Source organism: Xenopus tropicalis, chromosome 1 (assembly GCF_000004195.4).
Source record: "Xenopus tropicalis strain Nigerian chromosome 1, UCB_Xtro_10.0, whole genome shotgun sequence".
Lineage (NCBI taxonomy): Eukaryota > Metazoa > Chordata > Amphibia > Anura > Pipidae > Xenopus > Xenopus tropicalis.
This window is the reverse complement of record NC_030677.2, coordinates 68,955,872-68,968,088: the sequence shown is the minus strand read 5'-3', so window position 1 is coordinate 68,968,088 and position 12,217 is coordinate 68,955,872. Positions and strand designations below refer to the sequence as shown.

The following is a 12,217-nucleotide window of genomic DNA, read 5'->3' as shown; positions in this document are numbered from 1 at the left end:
GGGCAGGGACCTCCTTCCTACTGTGTCTATTGTATTTATTTTAACACTTGTCCTCCCTGTGTGTAATTTTGTATATTATAAGATTATACAGCGCTACATATCATTGTAGAGCTTTATAAAAAAAGTTATACATACATACCTTGAAGTAAGGTGTCAAAATGCCAGTGGGTAGGATGGTGCAGGATTAACAAATTAGTCTTGGGCTCTTTTGTTTGTTTCCTTCCGGGGCACATTGGGCTTGGAGTTTGTATGTTCTCTCCTTGCTTACATGGGTTTCTTCCCACATTCCAAACACCTTCAGACAGGGTAACTGGGTCCTGGCAACATTGCTGGTGCGTTTGTAAATGTGATAGGGATATCAAACTGTAAGTTCCACTGGGAATGTGACTGATCTAAATAATTTTTCATTTCTGTACAGCGCTGTATAAATCATATCTATATGTCAACACTGTATAAATCAGAAGAAGAATAATAGTGTAAATTTTGTTGTGGAGAAACAAAAAAGTTAAAAGTGAGAAAAACTACTGTGGGGGGTCACAGACTTTTAGCCACCTGTAGGCAGAACAATAAAATTTAACATTTGATTGGTTGTTGTGGGTTATTGCCCAGGTGTAAATGTGGCCACTTTTCAGAAGTAAGTCCCTAAGTGAGGAAAAATGGTTCTGTGAGCAGAGACAGATTATCATGGTTTCCATTCAATGTGTAATCAGATATGTCTGTGTAAAAAAAAAAAAATACAATCCTGGAAGTTCAGATATTGTTTATGTACCTTTTCTATATAAGCCCAACAGAATGTATTTAGCTCTTATATTGGTTATTAGTTGTTTTTGTGTGTTAAATTTATACACCCTATAATTGTACAACAGTGCAGAATTTGTTGGCATTTTATAAATACATGTTAATATCAATAATTAGTGCCAACTGTTTACATATGCTAAGAATAGACACACTGAAAATGGTATAGGAGCCATCTTGTGGAAGTTTTGGTAAGTGCAAATAGGATTGTAACAGTTTACCCTTAATAAAATCCTATTCCCACTTACATATTCATAAAGAAAACAGTAACACGCATTAACACATTTGGGCTGATTTACAACAAAAGTAGAGGTCACCCTTAAATACATGCAGTCACTCCTTATACATCCCTATAGTTAGTTTGCATAGCACCCATGTGTCCATCCTGCCTCTTTTCCTGAACCATGTACAAATTCAGTTGATGCAGGGGAACCCTGGACTTACTGCTACTTTAAAGTTGGGGAAATTTTAAAAGTTTCCACTGTGGCCTGCATCAATATGCACAGTGGATTTCTGCCTAAAGAATCTTGTACAGATTTGATCATTTTTATGCTGAGTGCTGGAAATTATATAATGCCTAATATTTAACCTGATTGGATTTGAATCACAAATGCAAGTGTTATTGCATTAGGATTGTGGGGGAAAATAAACACCACATTGTGATTAAAAAACCCCACAGCAAACTCCATCCAAAATTGCTTACTCCTCTTGTGTATGTAAATGACCCTAATTGTGGCAAGCATAAGAACATTCTAAAGAAATTGCATCAGACAACTTTTAATGCTATCCATGTTCAATAGAATATGATTTGTGAGCTAACAAAATTGCTGTCTTCATATGATTGTAGGTGCTTCAAATACTTAAAAAAAACAGCTCTGAGATACAAACATGGCTGCTCAGGCATTTATCGTAAGTATGTTTTATGGGTTTTTTTTAATTGAGTACATGGTATTTTCAGAATAATTCATTTCTGGATTTTCTTTTAAGGTTTTGTACACTCATCAAAAGACTAAAAAGTCCAAAACATGGCAAGATGGAATTTTAAAGCTATCACCAGAAGGGAGAGTGGTAAAAAATGCTGTCATTATTTTATAACTTTTTAAATAAGTACTTGTAAATATTTGCTTTATTTGTAGGTGTATATACTGATAGTCCAGTCAGAATGTTTGGAAATAGGCACAAGGAATTGCAATGTGTAAAAACAGTTTATCAAAACTAGCATCAGGTAGGAGAAATATAGAGTTTGTTTAGGAACAATAGGAGTTATGGTTAGTGGTTTAGTCCAGGAGTAGTATGATGGGGTAAAAGCAGAAGGATAGCAAGTCTCAGGAAAAATGGCTATAAATAGAGGGGCAAACAGGCTGAGCACAAGCGCAGGACAAGAGATTAAAAAACAAAAAAAAACAAAGTATTGTTGCAACTGTAGAAAAGAGAAAGGTGACATTTAGCCAGTCATCCAATGGCTGATAATACAAGGCTGGCATGGATAAAATATTAGATAGACAGTCTGCTGTGGTATTAAGCAGGGGCTGGTTAGGAGTTATTAATGTATTGCACTGGATAGAAAAAGTCTACACACCTCTGCAAAATGGCAGGTTTTTGTTTAATATAAAAAGTAATCAAGATAAATCCTGTCAGAACTTATTCCATCTTTATTGCAAAATTGCCATCTATACAAAGAAATTGAAAACAAATCAGAAACAAATCAAAAACATTAATAATCAAGGATGTGACTATATTCAGAATTGACCAATCACATTCCGTTTCACCTCGAATAGTTATTATACAGCTGACATCAATTAAAGTGGCTTTAACTGAGCTTAGATAAAGTTTGGCCATTCTTGTAGGATTATTCATTTAGGTCTCATACTCCAAAAGCTATAGTCCACAAAGAACTTTTAAGAGATGAAAGGGATCTTTCATCTTTACCATGAAAGATTACAATTGAAAGGTATTGCTAGTTATAGGGAAAATGATAATACTGTGGCCTGTCTCCAACTCAATTTTGGTGTGTTGTGTTTTATTTGGTTTGGGTTTTAAGGGTTACAACTTACCTTTTACTATGTTGCTGGTGCTTCCATTACCCTCCAGAGAGCACTGCATTCTAATAGGACATAGTAGAGAGGGAAGCATGCCAGTCTAGGGGCTTAATTGCCTTTCAGAATTTAGTGTTCCACTTGAATGACAGAGGGCAACAGGCATATATTTAACCATAAATCTGAGACCTGGGTTCCTTTATGTGTGTGTTTTTATTCTTATAGCATTTTCTTTGCTATCTTTCTTTGTTAACAGGCAACATTATATAATGACAAAGGACAACACCTGGAAAATGTTTATTTGAAAACAAATAAGGTACTTATCATTTTGACCTAAACTGCCTTTTTATAGCATATTTAATTTGATTTCTTAGAATTATCATTTAATTAAATTCATCACTTTAAAAAAGAACCACTGGTGCATTATGCTTCTTTCCCCCTCCAGATAAACATAATACCGTGTTAAAATATTTAGTGTGCCATCATAGATTCTATAAGGATCATAAATGACCTAAAGTATACAGGCACTGGCAACTCATTGTCATAGTTGTATCCGCACCTTTCTGTTAGTCTGTCTGTCATCCATGAATGCCAAATAATTGATCAGTAATTCTTTTATCAATGAATTGTACCTGGTGTTCTAATTGTTACTTTGTTAATCTGAGAAAGTATCTTGATACTAAATTTGCTAGTTACTTTTTGCTAATTTTAATATGTCCTCCATGTCTTTGCTGTTTTGAAGACTCTGAGTCTGCATTCATCATTTTGTATGCTCTCTATGTCATAACATTAACTTGCAGTGTTGTATTTCTATTACATAATAACATAAGGTTTTGTATTTATTGCTATAGTTGAATTCAGGGGATGATTTGGAAAGTGACCGGTATTTAATCACAGTTGAAGGTGAAGATTTAAGTGGTGGTATCCCACAGACCTCTACTGAAGTCAGAGAAGCTCCCAAAATCAGTAAAAGCACATTGAAACCTGTTGGTCTTCTTCATCCTGTTGGCCTGAAAAGAAAATTTTCTGTAAGATTTCATTAAAAAAGAAACTCTTGATAATTCAAATATTCTTTGATGGCTTTTGATTTTGGAACTTTTAAAAAGCCCCACCCAAACCACAAATTTGAGTTAAAATCCTTTGTCTGCCTTGCTGTTACTGTACAAGAACTGTATTTGTACCAGCCCTCTTTCCCTTGTTGGAGAAATTTATATAGGGCTGGTGATGCAAACTTGCAGCACCTCTTTAAAAAAGCACAATGATGTTTGTTTGGGGCTTTAGCCTGTTGTCATGCATTTTTTTTCTTGCCAGTTGTAAGGGACAGGTTTATCAAAATTAAAATATTTTTCAGTTTTCTCTTAGCTTATCTCACAAGTAAGAAATGTTATGCAAATGTTCCATGTTCCAGTTTTTTTTCTTGTTCTGTGGAATTTTTTATTTGTTGCCAGACAACATTTTTTTTTGCATTGCACAAGTTCCCATAGACCAGTGTAAAAGCAGCAAAGTGGAGTGGAAACGTTTAATTTCAAACACATAGATGTGCTCAGTGGTTTGAATGGATCTGAACTGCTTTCAGATTCCAAATCTTTTTGTCAAGGAAATGCCAATAAGAAAAATTGATAAATAGCTCCACGCCTGATGTAAAAATGCAATTTTGTTCTAGATCTTTGATAAATCTGCACTTAAATGTGATATTTTACCAGAAATGTGTTTGATTTGTTTATGTATGTCATATCTTGCTGAAAAGAAATGTTTGGGCGTAAACACATGGGGCGATTAGTCGCAACGACTTTAAAAAAATCAGTTGTGGTGATTGCCGTAGGTTACTATACAAGTTGCTGTGACTAATTGTGTATGGTTTGTGCTGTGTCTTTGCCCTTTTTCTGTGAGCAGATATGCAGATATAAAACAGTTCTGATTTCTATTGCAGACAGTTGTTAGAGAAAGAATAAACAATTAAAGTTAGGACCTCCCAGAAATGGCTTTGTCCCTGTTTTATTCATCTTAAGCAGCAAATGGGTGTATGTTTTGTAGACATTTTGGTAAGCTTATCTAAAAACTTTAAATAGTCGGGAGTTGAGTACATTGGAAAAGACAATGTCCACACCAGTGTTGCCTCTCTTTCTTTTGTGTTCAAAATAGAATATTTTTGTTTTTTTAGATTCTGGGGAGTGTAAGGGCAAAAAAACATGGGACGATTAGTCGGCCCAACTTTTTAAAAAGTCGGTTGTGGCGTCTTACCCCGCAAAGGTTACAGTTTTCGCTGCAAAGATTAGTTGCCACAACTTTTTAAAAAGTTGCGACAACTAATCGCTGCATGTGTCTTCGCCCTAAGGATATATCCATAAGTAAATAAATGTCTTTAGGTGTTATTCTTTATACAACATCAGCATGTTATGCAGGACAAAGATAATTCACATAAGCCCTTGCCTCAGTGGGGGCTGGAGTATTAGGTCTGCGCATTATGACACACACAAGGGTTAGTTTTATTAGTAGCTACATAGACATGGGGAGAACTCCTTGCAGATAGAGCTATGGTCACTGCCAATAGGCTGGTCCTGTTTTTTTAAATACCATTTAAAACAAAATACCAAAGACAAAATAATAAAAGGAGAGGCTGAAAAAAAATAAAGGGACAAAGCCTGTCACCAGGGATACCAAAATAAGTAATCTCTATCATTATTTTATATGTGTATATATAATATATATATATATATATATATATATATATATATATATATATACATACATACATACACACTGTGGGTTTTTTGCCTTATATTCTTTATTCATTTATCGTCTTTTTTTCAGGGTTTTCAAGGTCCACGTGAAATTTCCAAGAAGCCGTCTCTGGGGGTAGAGGGTGAAACCCAATCTCCAGTGCTCGCCCAAGGTTGTTCCTCTTTGCCTTCACAGTTGTACTCTGCATCTCCACTGTTTGCTACTCCTTGCTTAAAGAATTCAGATGCCATTCTGCCACCTGATTGTGGTTCTCTTGCCTGCTGGAAAAACAATCCTGATGGAAGAAATCAGACTTTACCATTGACTTCTTCTTTTTCATGCTCATATTCATCTAATGATTTGTGGATGACTGAAAGTGAAAAGGTTGACAAGTCCTCTTCTACAGCCGCCAATGTGGAAGTGAATAGTGTCACACAAAAGTTTAGAAGCAGATCACAAATTTTGGCACTGTTAAAGTCTCAACCTCCCCAGCAAACCAGTGCAGCATTATCTAAATCTAATGAGCACTATGATGAACTTTCTGGTTCTGGGCATAGCGATGTGTTAAATACGAAGGATACAATTATGCCTGGAAAAGAAAACTGTTTTGTAGTTGTTGGACAGAAATCTAAATATCCACAAGACATACCTGTTGAACCTAATCTTAAAAAGAGTCGGTGGGATGCATATTTGGAGCATTCACCACCCTCTGATTCTGAAGATACTGTTAATAGTGACAAGGATAAATCTGTTGAACAAGATGACCCATATAAGGTGCAATGCTTTTCAAGTTCCTTAGACTTGACTCAGAAAACTAGTTCAAGAAAGAACATTCAGGGCAAACCACTGAGTCCACAATTATCAGCACAGTCTGAAAATTGCTTACCACCTCAGTTAGCTGAAGCAACCAAATTCCACACTCCACAGACCAGTGTATTACATTTGCAGTGGAAAACAGAAACAAGTAATTGTAAAAGTTATGTAGGACAAGAAGACTTGAATACAGATAATTGCTCAAATGCTACTCAACCATTTGGGGATATCTCCTTTTCCTCTGAATACAGTCTTCAAGGATGTAGAGATAATGAGACACCCATATCAGAGAAACCTGTTGCTTCCCCATCTCTGAAGATATCTGATACAGCTATATGTTCTTCTGAAGATGAAACCAGTGACCCAGCAATGACAGAAATCACATTCAACTTGTTGGACAGTTTTGATTGCATAGTCTCAGATGATGAGGATTCACAAATAGTTTGCCCTAATATAAAAGAAGCAGAACATGGCCCACTTGGTGAAATAATACCCACTAAAGATCGAAAGGACAATGTGCCTTTGCATTGCCAGAATGAAAAACATGCAGGGAATGAAATTATGGAATCCAGAGATATAACTGACATGTCATCTGGTTCTAATATCTCAAGAACTAAAAATTATGGTTTAGTGGAATATGACAGCAAGTTACAAGTGCTATCTGACACTGTTAAACATGAGAACTGTGCAATAAAAGAGGAACACAAGGAAAAGCTGCAAAACTTCCCTGGAACATCTGATTTGGGTCGTATGTTTGACATTAAAACTGAACTTTCCCATGACAAAAAGGACACCACAGAAAACACTGCGCATATATCAATGGGAAATATTGTACAGCCTAAAGGCAGCCTTTTGGAAAACTCTACAGTAGTAAAGGAGGCCTCAAAGCTTTCACAAGAGTCACAAAGAAGCACACATAATTGTATATTAGTGCTTCCCATAAACAAGTCACAATCTAAAATGCCACTTTTGGAAAATCATATTCAAAGTTCAAATGAAGGGATTTTATGTAACCAAAGTACCTTTGATTCCACTGAAAATATTAAAACAGAAAACAGCATCTCTGTTCTGAAAGGACTGACAAAACATAGTAATGCAATAGAGAGCCTAGACATTTTAAATGATGATTCAGAATCAACAACTCGAGAAGATGAGTGTTCAGGACACACAGATAAGCTGAGTGGAGAAGTAGAAGGTCAGAATCTCAATTTTCTTTTTTTTATACCCCAAAAATCCAACAGGCTTTTGAAGTAAGAATAGTAATGTTGAAGCAAAACGCTACACACCCTGGATGTTTTTTCTTATTATCCTTGCACCTTTAGATGCTAGCAACCGTTCTAAATATTTGCTTAGCCGGAACTTGGGAGGTGTAACAAAACTGTTGTTTTTCCTTTTTTAATAAACTGTTATTATATGTGTTTTAGTTACAAGTAACCAATATTTTTTTGTTTGGAATACAGCATTATTATCCTAATGTTTCCTTTAAACCTCTGCAGGGTTTATTTTAATTAGCCTTTATCTTTAAAATAGCCCTGTGTATATGTACAGCTGTTGGTGTGCTTAAGGGGTGCAGTACAAGCAGCACAGCTACTAGGTTAATTTGTGACTGTACGAAGCAGGTAGAAGCACACCAAAATATCACCATCATCAAACTTTTCCCTTCTTGACAAAGGGTCCAGTGGGCCCTGAAACATTTCCATGTATGTATATCGGCTAAATAAACACTTTTTTCAGAAGTCAATACTTATAAGTATGCCACTGTATTTATTTGGTGCTATCATCATTAAGTGCAGGCACTTAAACATGTTGCACCCAATACTGACCAAGGACTTTTGTCCACTGCCCACTAGCTTTGTGGCCCTGATACTTTTTGTTTTTTTATATACACAATGCTTGGCTGTATGCAAACATTTTTAAATAGCAAAGTGGGTGTGAGTGTAGGAATTGTGTATATGGAGTCTGATTAGTCAATGTGTATGCAGTAGTGTTGATGGAAGCGCATAAAAGTGGAACAAAACAAAAATATATATAGTGCAGATCAATAGAGTAAAAGAATCAAAAAACTGAAAACAAATTAGAGCGTGAGTGCTTAATCAATCACCAATGCTAGATGAAGTGACCCCAACTCTGTATATATTATAATGGTGTTATAACTGCTCACCAGAACATCTTAAAAAGGAACATGTAGATCAATCCCAGCCGGGCATTGATTGAAGAGGGATCCAATTTCACAATGTATATAGGATAGAAGATGAGGCAGATATAGTGTAAAATAGTTTAATATAAAATAAAATCCTGCTCAATACAGGCTACTTACAATGTAGTAGTAATATAAAATCAACGAACAAATGAAGAGTCAGTGATAGCTCAACGCGTTTCGCGTGCTCTCTGCACTCTTCCTCAGGAGCAAAATAGAAAGCCTTTCACTTTCACTTTCTATTTTGCTCCTGAGGAAGCGTGCAGAGAGCACGCGAAACGCGTTTAGCTATCACTGACTCTTCATTTGTTCGTTGATTTTATATTACTACTACATTGTAAGTAGCCTGTATTGAGCAGGATTTTATTTTATATTAAACTATTTTACACTATATCTGCCTCATCTTCTATCCTATATACATTGTGAAATTGGATCCCTCTTCAATCAATGCCCGGCTGGGATTGATCTACATGTTCTTTTTTAAGATGTTCTGGTGAGCAGTTATAACATCATTATAATATATACAGAGTTGGGGTCACTTCATCTAGCATTGGTGATTGATTAAGCACTCGCGCTCTAATTTGTTTTCAGTTTTTTGATTCTTTTACTCTATTGATCTGCACTATATATATTTTTGTTTTGTTCCACTTTTATGCGCTTCCATCAACACTACTGCATACATATTTTGAGGCTCATCTAAAGGGGAGCTGATATCAGGAGGAAGCAGCACGTGATCCACATTGATTTCCCACTAGAAGATTTACACAAACGGACCTTGTACCAAGAAGCGCTGGGTTCAGGAGTGTTTATTCACTTCCCAAATATTTGATTAGTCAATGTGTATGAGTATTTCGTGTGTGAATATACATTGAGTGTAGGCATGTTCTGTAACTTATGGGTTGGCACTAGGGAAGAAATGTTTAATCCTGCTGCTCAAAGTTAAAAGTTGAAATTATATTTGAACTAGCACAGAAACCCTGCCGCCCCATCCCAAAAACTTTAGCTTTGGTACAGGGAAGGTTTTATTGCCGGGGATTGCTCAAAATGAACTCTAACAAGAAATAGATCAATGCGGGAGAACACACTTGAATATGTGACGACTAACTTGCACAAATGTTATAATATGTGCAGATAAGCTATGTATATATCTTTCCCAAAAGTGCTGTATTGTGAGAATTAAAAAAAATAAATAAACTCGTGAGATGGGATATGAAGTCCAGGGTCTTTATTCCATCGTAATGTGGTATTTAACTTTCTATGAGAAACATTGCAAAATTAAACTTTTTCACCTGTTACTGCCGTATATGTTGCCAGGGGGCTACAATCCATTAGTTGTGTAACTGGGGTTTAACAATCAGCATTCCCCTTCCTAAGTCTTATGTGAGTTTTAAAATGCTTAGATATGAAGCTTTATGTGTAAGGTGGGGAGCATTGCTTTGAACATTGCAAGTTAAAGAATAAAAAACATTGTTAGACGATGCTGGGGCAACTACTGCCAGACTGAGATAAGTGACTGAAACCTCCAGCAGGATATTGGGGAAGGCCATATTAATACAAACAAACTTTAGCTAATATGTTACAAAGAGGCATAAGTCCTACTGCATAGTGACAAATTCAATTTGATTGCATCTGATTGCTTGCTACAACTTTGGTCTGGTCAGGTTGGATAGGCTTCAACTGAGAGTACAAAGAGTGGTGGTAAATGGAACATTTTCTAATTGGGCCAGTGTGGTTAGTGGAGTACCGCAGGGGTCAGTCCTTGGTCCTTTGCTTTTTAACTTGTTTATTAATGACCTGGAGGTGGGCATAGAGAGTACTGTTTCTATTTTTGCTGATGACACTAAATTGTGCAAAACTATAAGTTCCATGCAGGATGCTGCTGCTTTGCAGAGCGATTTGACAAAATTGGAAAACTGGGCAGCAAACTGGAAAATGAGGTTCAATGTTGACAAGTGCAACGTTATGCACTTTGGTAGAAATAATATAAACGCAAACTATCTACTGAATGGGAGTGTGTTGGGGGTATCCTTAATGGAGAAGGATGTAGGGGTTTTTGTAGATCACAAGTTGTCCAATTCCAGGCAATGTCATTCTGTGGCTACTACAGCAAATAAAGTGCTGTCTTGTATAAAAAAGGGCATTGACTCAAGGGATGAGAACATATTTTTGCCTCTTTATAGGTCCCTGGTAAGGCCTCACCTTGAGTATGCAGTGCAGTTTTGGGCTCCAGTCCTTAAGAAGGATATTAATGAGCTGGAGAGAGTGCAGAGACGTGCAACTAAACTGGTAAAGGGGATGGAAGATTTAAGCTATGAGGTTAGACTGTCGAGGTTGGGGTTGTTTTCTCTGGAAAAGAGGCGCTTGCGAGGGGACATGATTACTCTGTACAAGTACATTAGAGGGGATTATAGGCAGTTGGGGGATGTTCTTTTTTCCCATAAAAGCAATCAGCGCACCAGAGGTCACCCCTATAGATTAGAGGAACAGAGCTTCCATTTGAAGCAGCGTAGGTGGTTTTTCACGGTGAGGGCAGTGAGGCTGTGGAATATATATATAGTTTATGTATGTGAGTGTATAGATTGGTTAGTATAGGTTGTGTGCTGGGTTTACTCGGATGGGTTGAACTTGATGGACAATGGTCTTTTTTCAACCCTATGTAACTATGTAACTATGAAATCTCAATAATCACACCTGACTTTTGCAGTCAGTGGAAATCATTTAAGGTGTACAGTCAAGCAGACAAGACACTTTTTCATGAAGAATCATTTTTGAGATGATTATAGTAATTTAATATGTTCCTTTAACATGCCCTGTATTGGATATCTGCATAAATAAATATTATTTCTCTCCATTGAATAAATAGTTAAAGTATTTTCTTACTGCATCTCAAATTTTAGACCCATTGACAAAGAGATTGAGTTTTATGGTCACCCTTTCATAAAAATGTCCCTTAAAATCCTATACAAATTAATAGGGAGCCAGTGGACAGTGGTAAATTAACTTTTTTGCTGTTTGATAAATATACCATATAGTCTGCACTAGGAATATAAAGTAGATAGTAGAAGAACGAATAGTCTAATACCCTTACAATTTGATGTAATCATGGGCAACACTTAATAAAATGATTACGTGAAATAAAGAAGTAAATAGAATTTTTTGGCAAATAGTCCAAAGGAGGAATTTTTCAGCTGCCAGGCAGGGCTGTATTTGGGGCATGTAGACTGCCCCCGCTGCAAACAGGTTCTTCATAAAGGTGATAGACATTTTACAGCTTTTGGGTTCAAATCCCCTTTTCTAACATTTGTTTAGGAACTTCTTACTTTTTGAAATTGTTTAAACATGAATGAAAAGGTTATTTTTACAGTTACCCCCACTGTTATCCAAAGTATGTCCAGTACAGAAAATAAGCATTGACACCAAGGGTTTCATTTATGACCACCAGCCAGTCTGCATAGTGCAAAGAATAAGCACATCCTTCCTTTGCTGTGAAGTGCCACAGGTCTCTTTGTTCCATTTTTGTTCATTCCAGAGCCACAAAGACCTGTGGCTCCCAAAAAATATAATGCTATGTATTTCAGTGCTATATTCATAGGGGGGGGGGGGGTAAAGGCACGTAGTCGTCCCCTCTCCCACTCCCTGCCTATCCCCTATCTTG

At 36.5% G+C, this 12,217-nt stretch overlaps 1 protein-coding gene across 5 annotated transcripts in view; it reads left to right on the top strand.

Annotated features, from left to right (window-relative positions):
• zgrf1 (zinc finger, GRF-type containing 1) overlaps nucleotides 1-12,217 on the top strand; it is a 49,358-nt gene that overhangs the window by 749 nt on the left and 36,392 nt on the right. For 3 of the 5 annotated variants that reach the window (XM_031902787.1, XM_031902808.1, XM_031902801.1), the window contains exons 2-6: nucleotides 1,643-1,704; nucleotides 1,783-1,863; nucleotides 3,088-3,147; nucleotides 3,683-3,859; nucleotides 5,643-7,560. In XM_031902787.1, coding sequence (XP_031758647.1) covers nucleotides 1,684-1,704; nucleotides 1,783-1,863; nucleotides 3,088-3,147; nucleotides 3,683-3,859; nucleotides 5,643-7,560 — 2,257 coding nt within the window. In that variant the 5' untranslated portion in view covers nucleotides 1,643-1,683. Of the gene's footprint in view, nucleotides 1-45; nucleotides 1,705-1,782; nucleotides 1,864-3,087; nucleotides 3,148-3,682; nucleotides 3,860-5,642; nucleotides 7,561-12,217 lie in introns of those variants that run through there. The other 2 variants (XM_031902794.1, XM_031902812.1) reach the window with 2 other exon arrangements.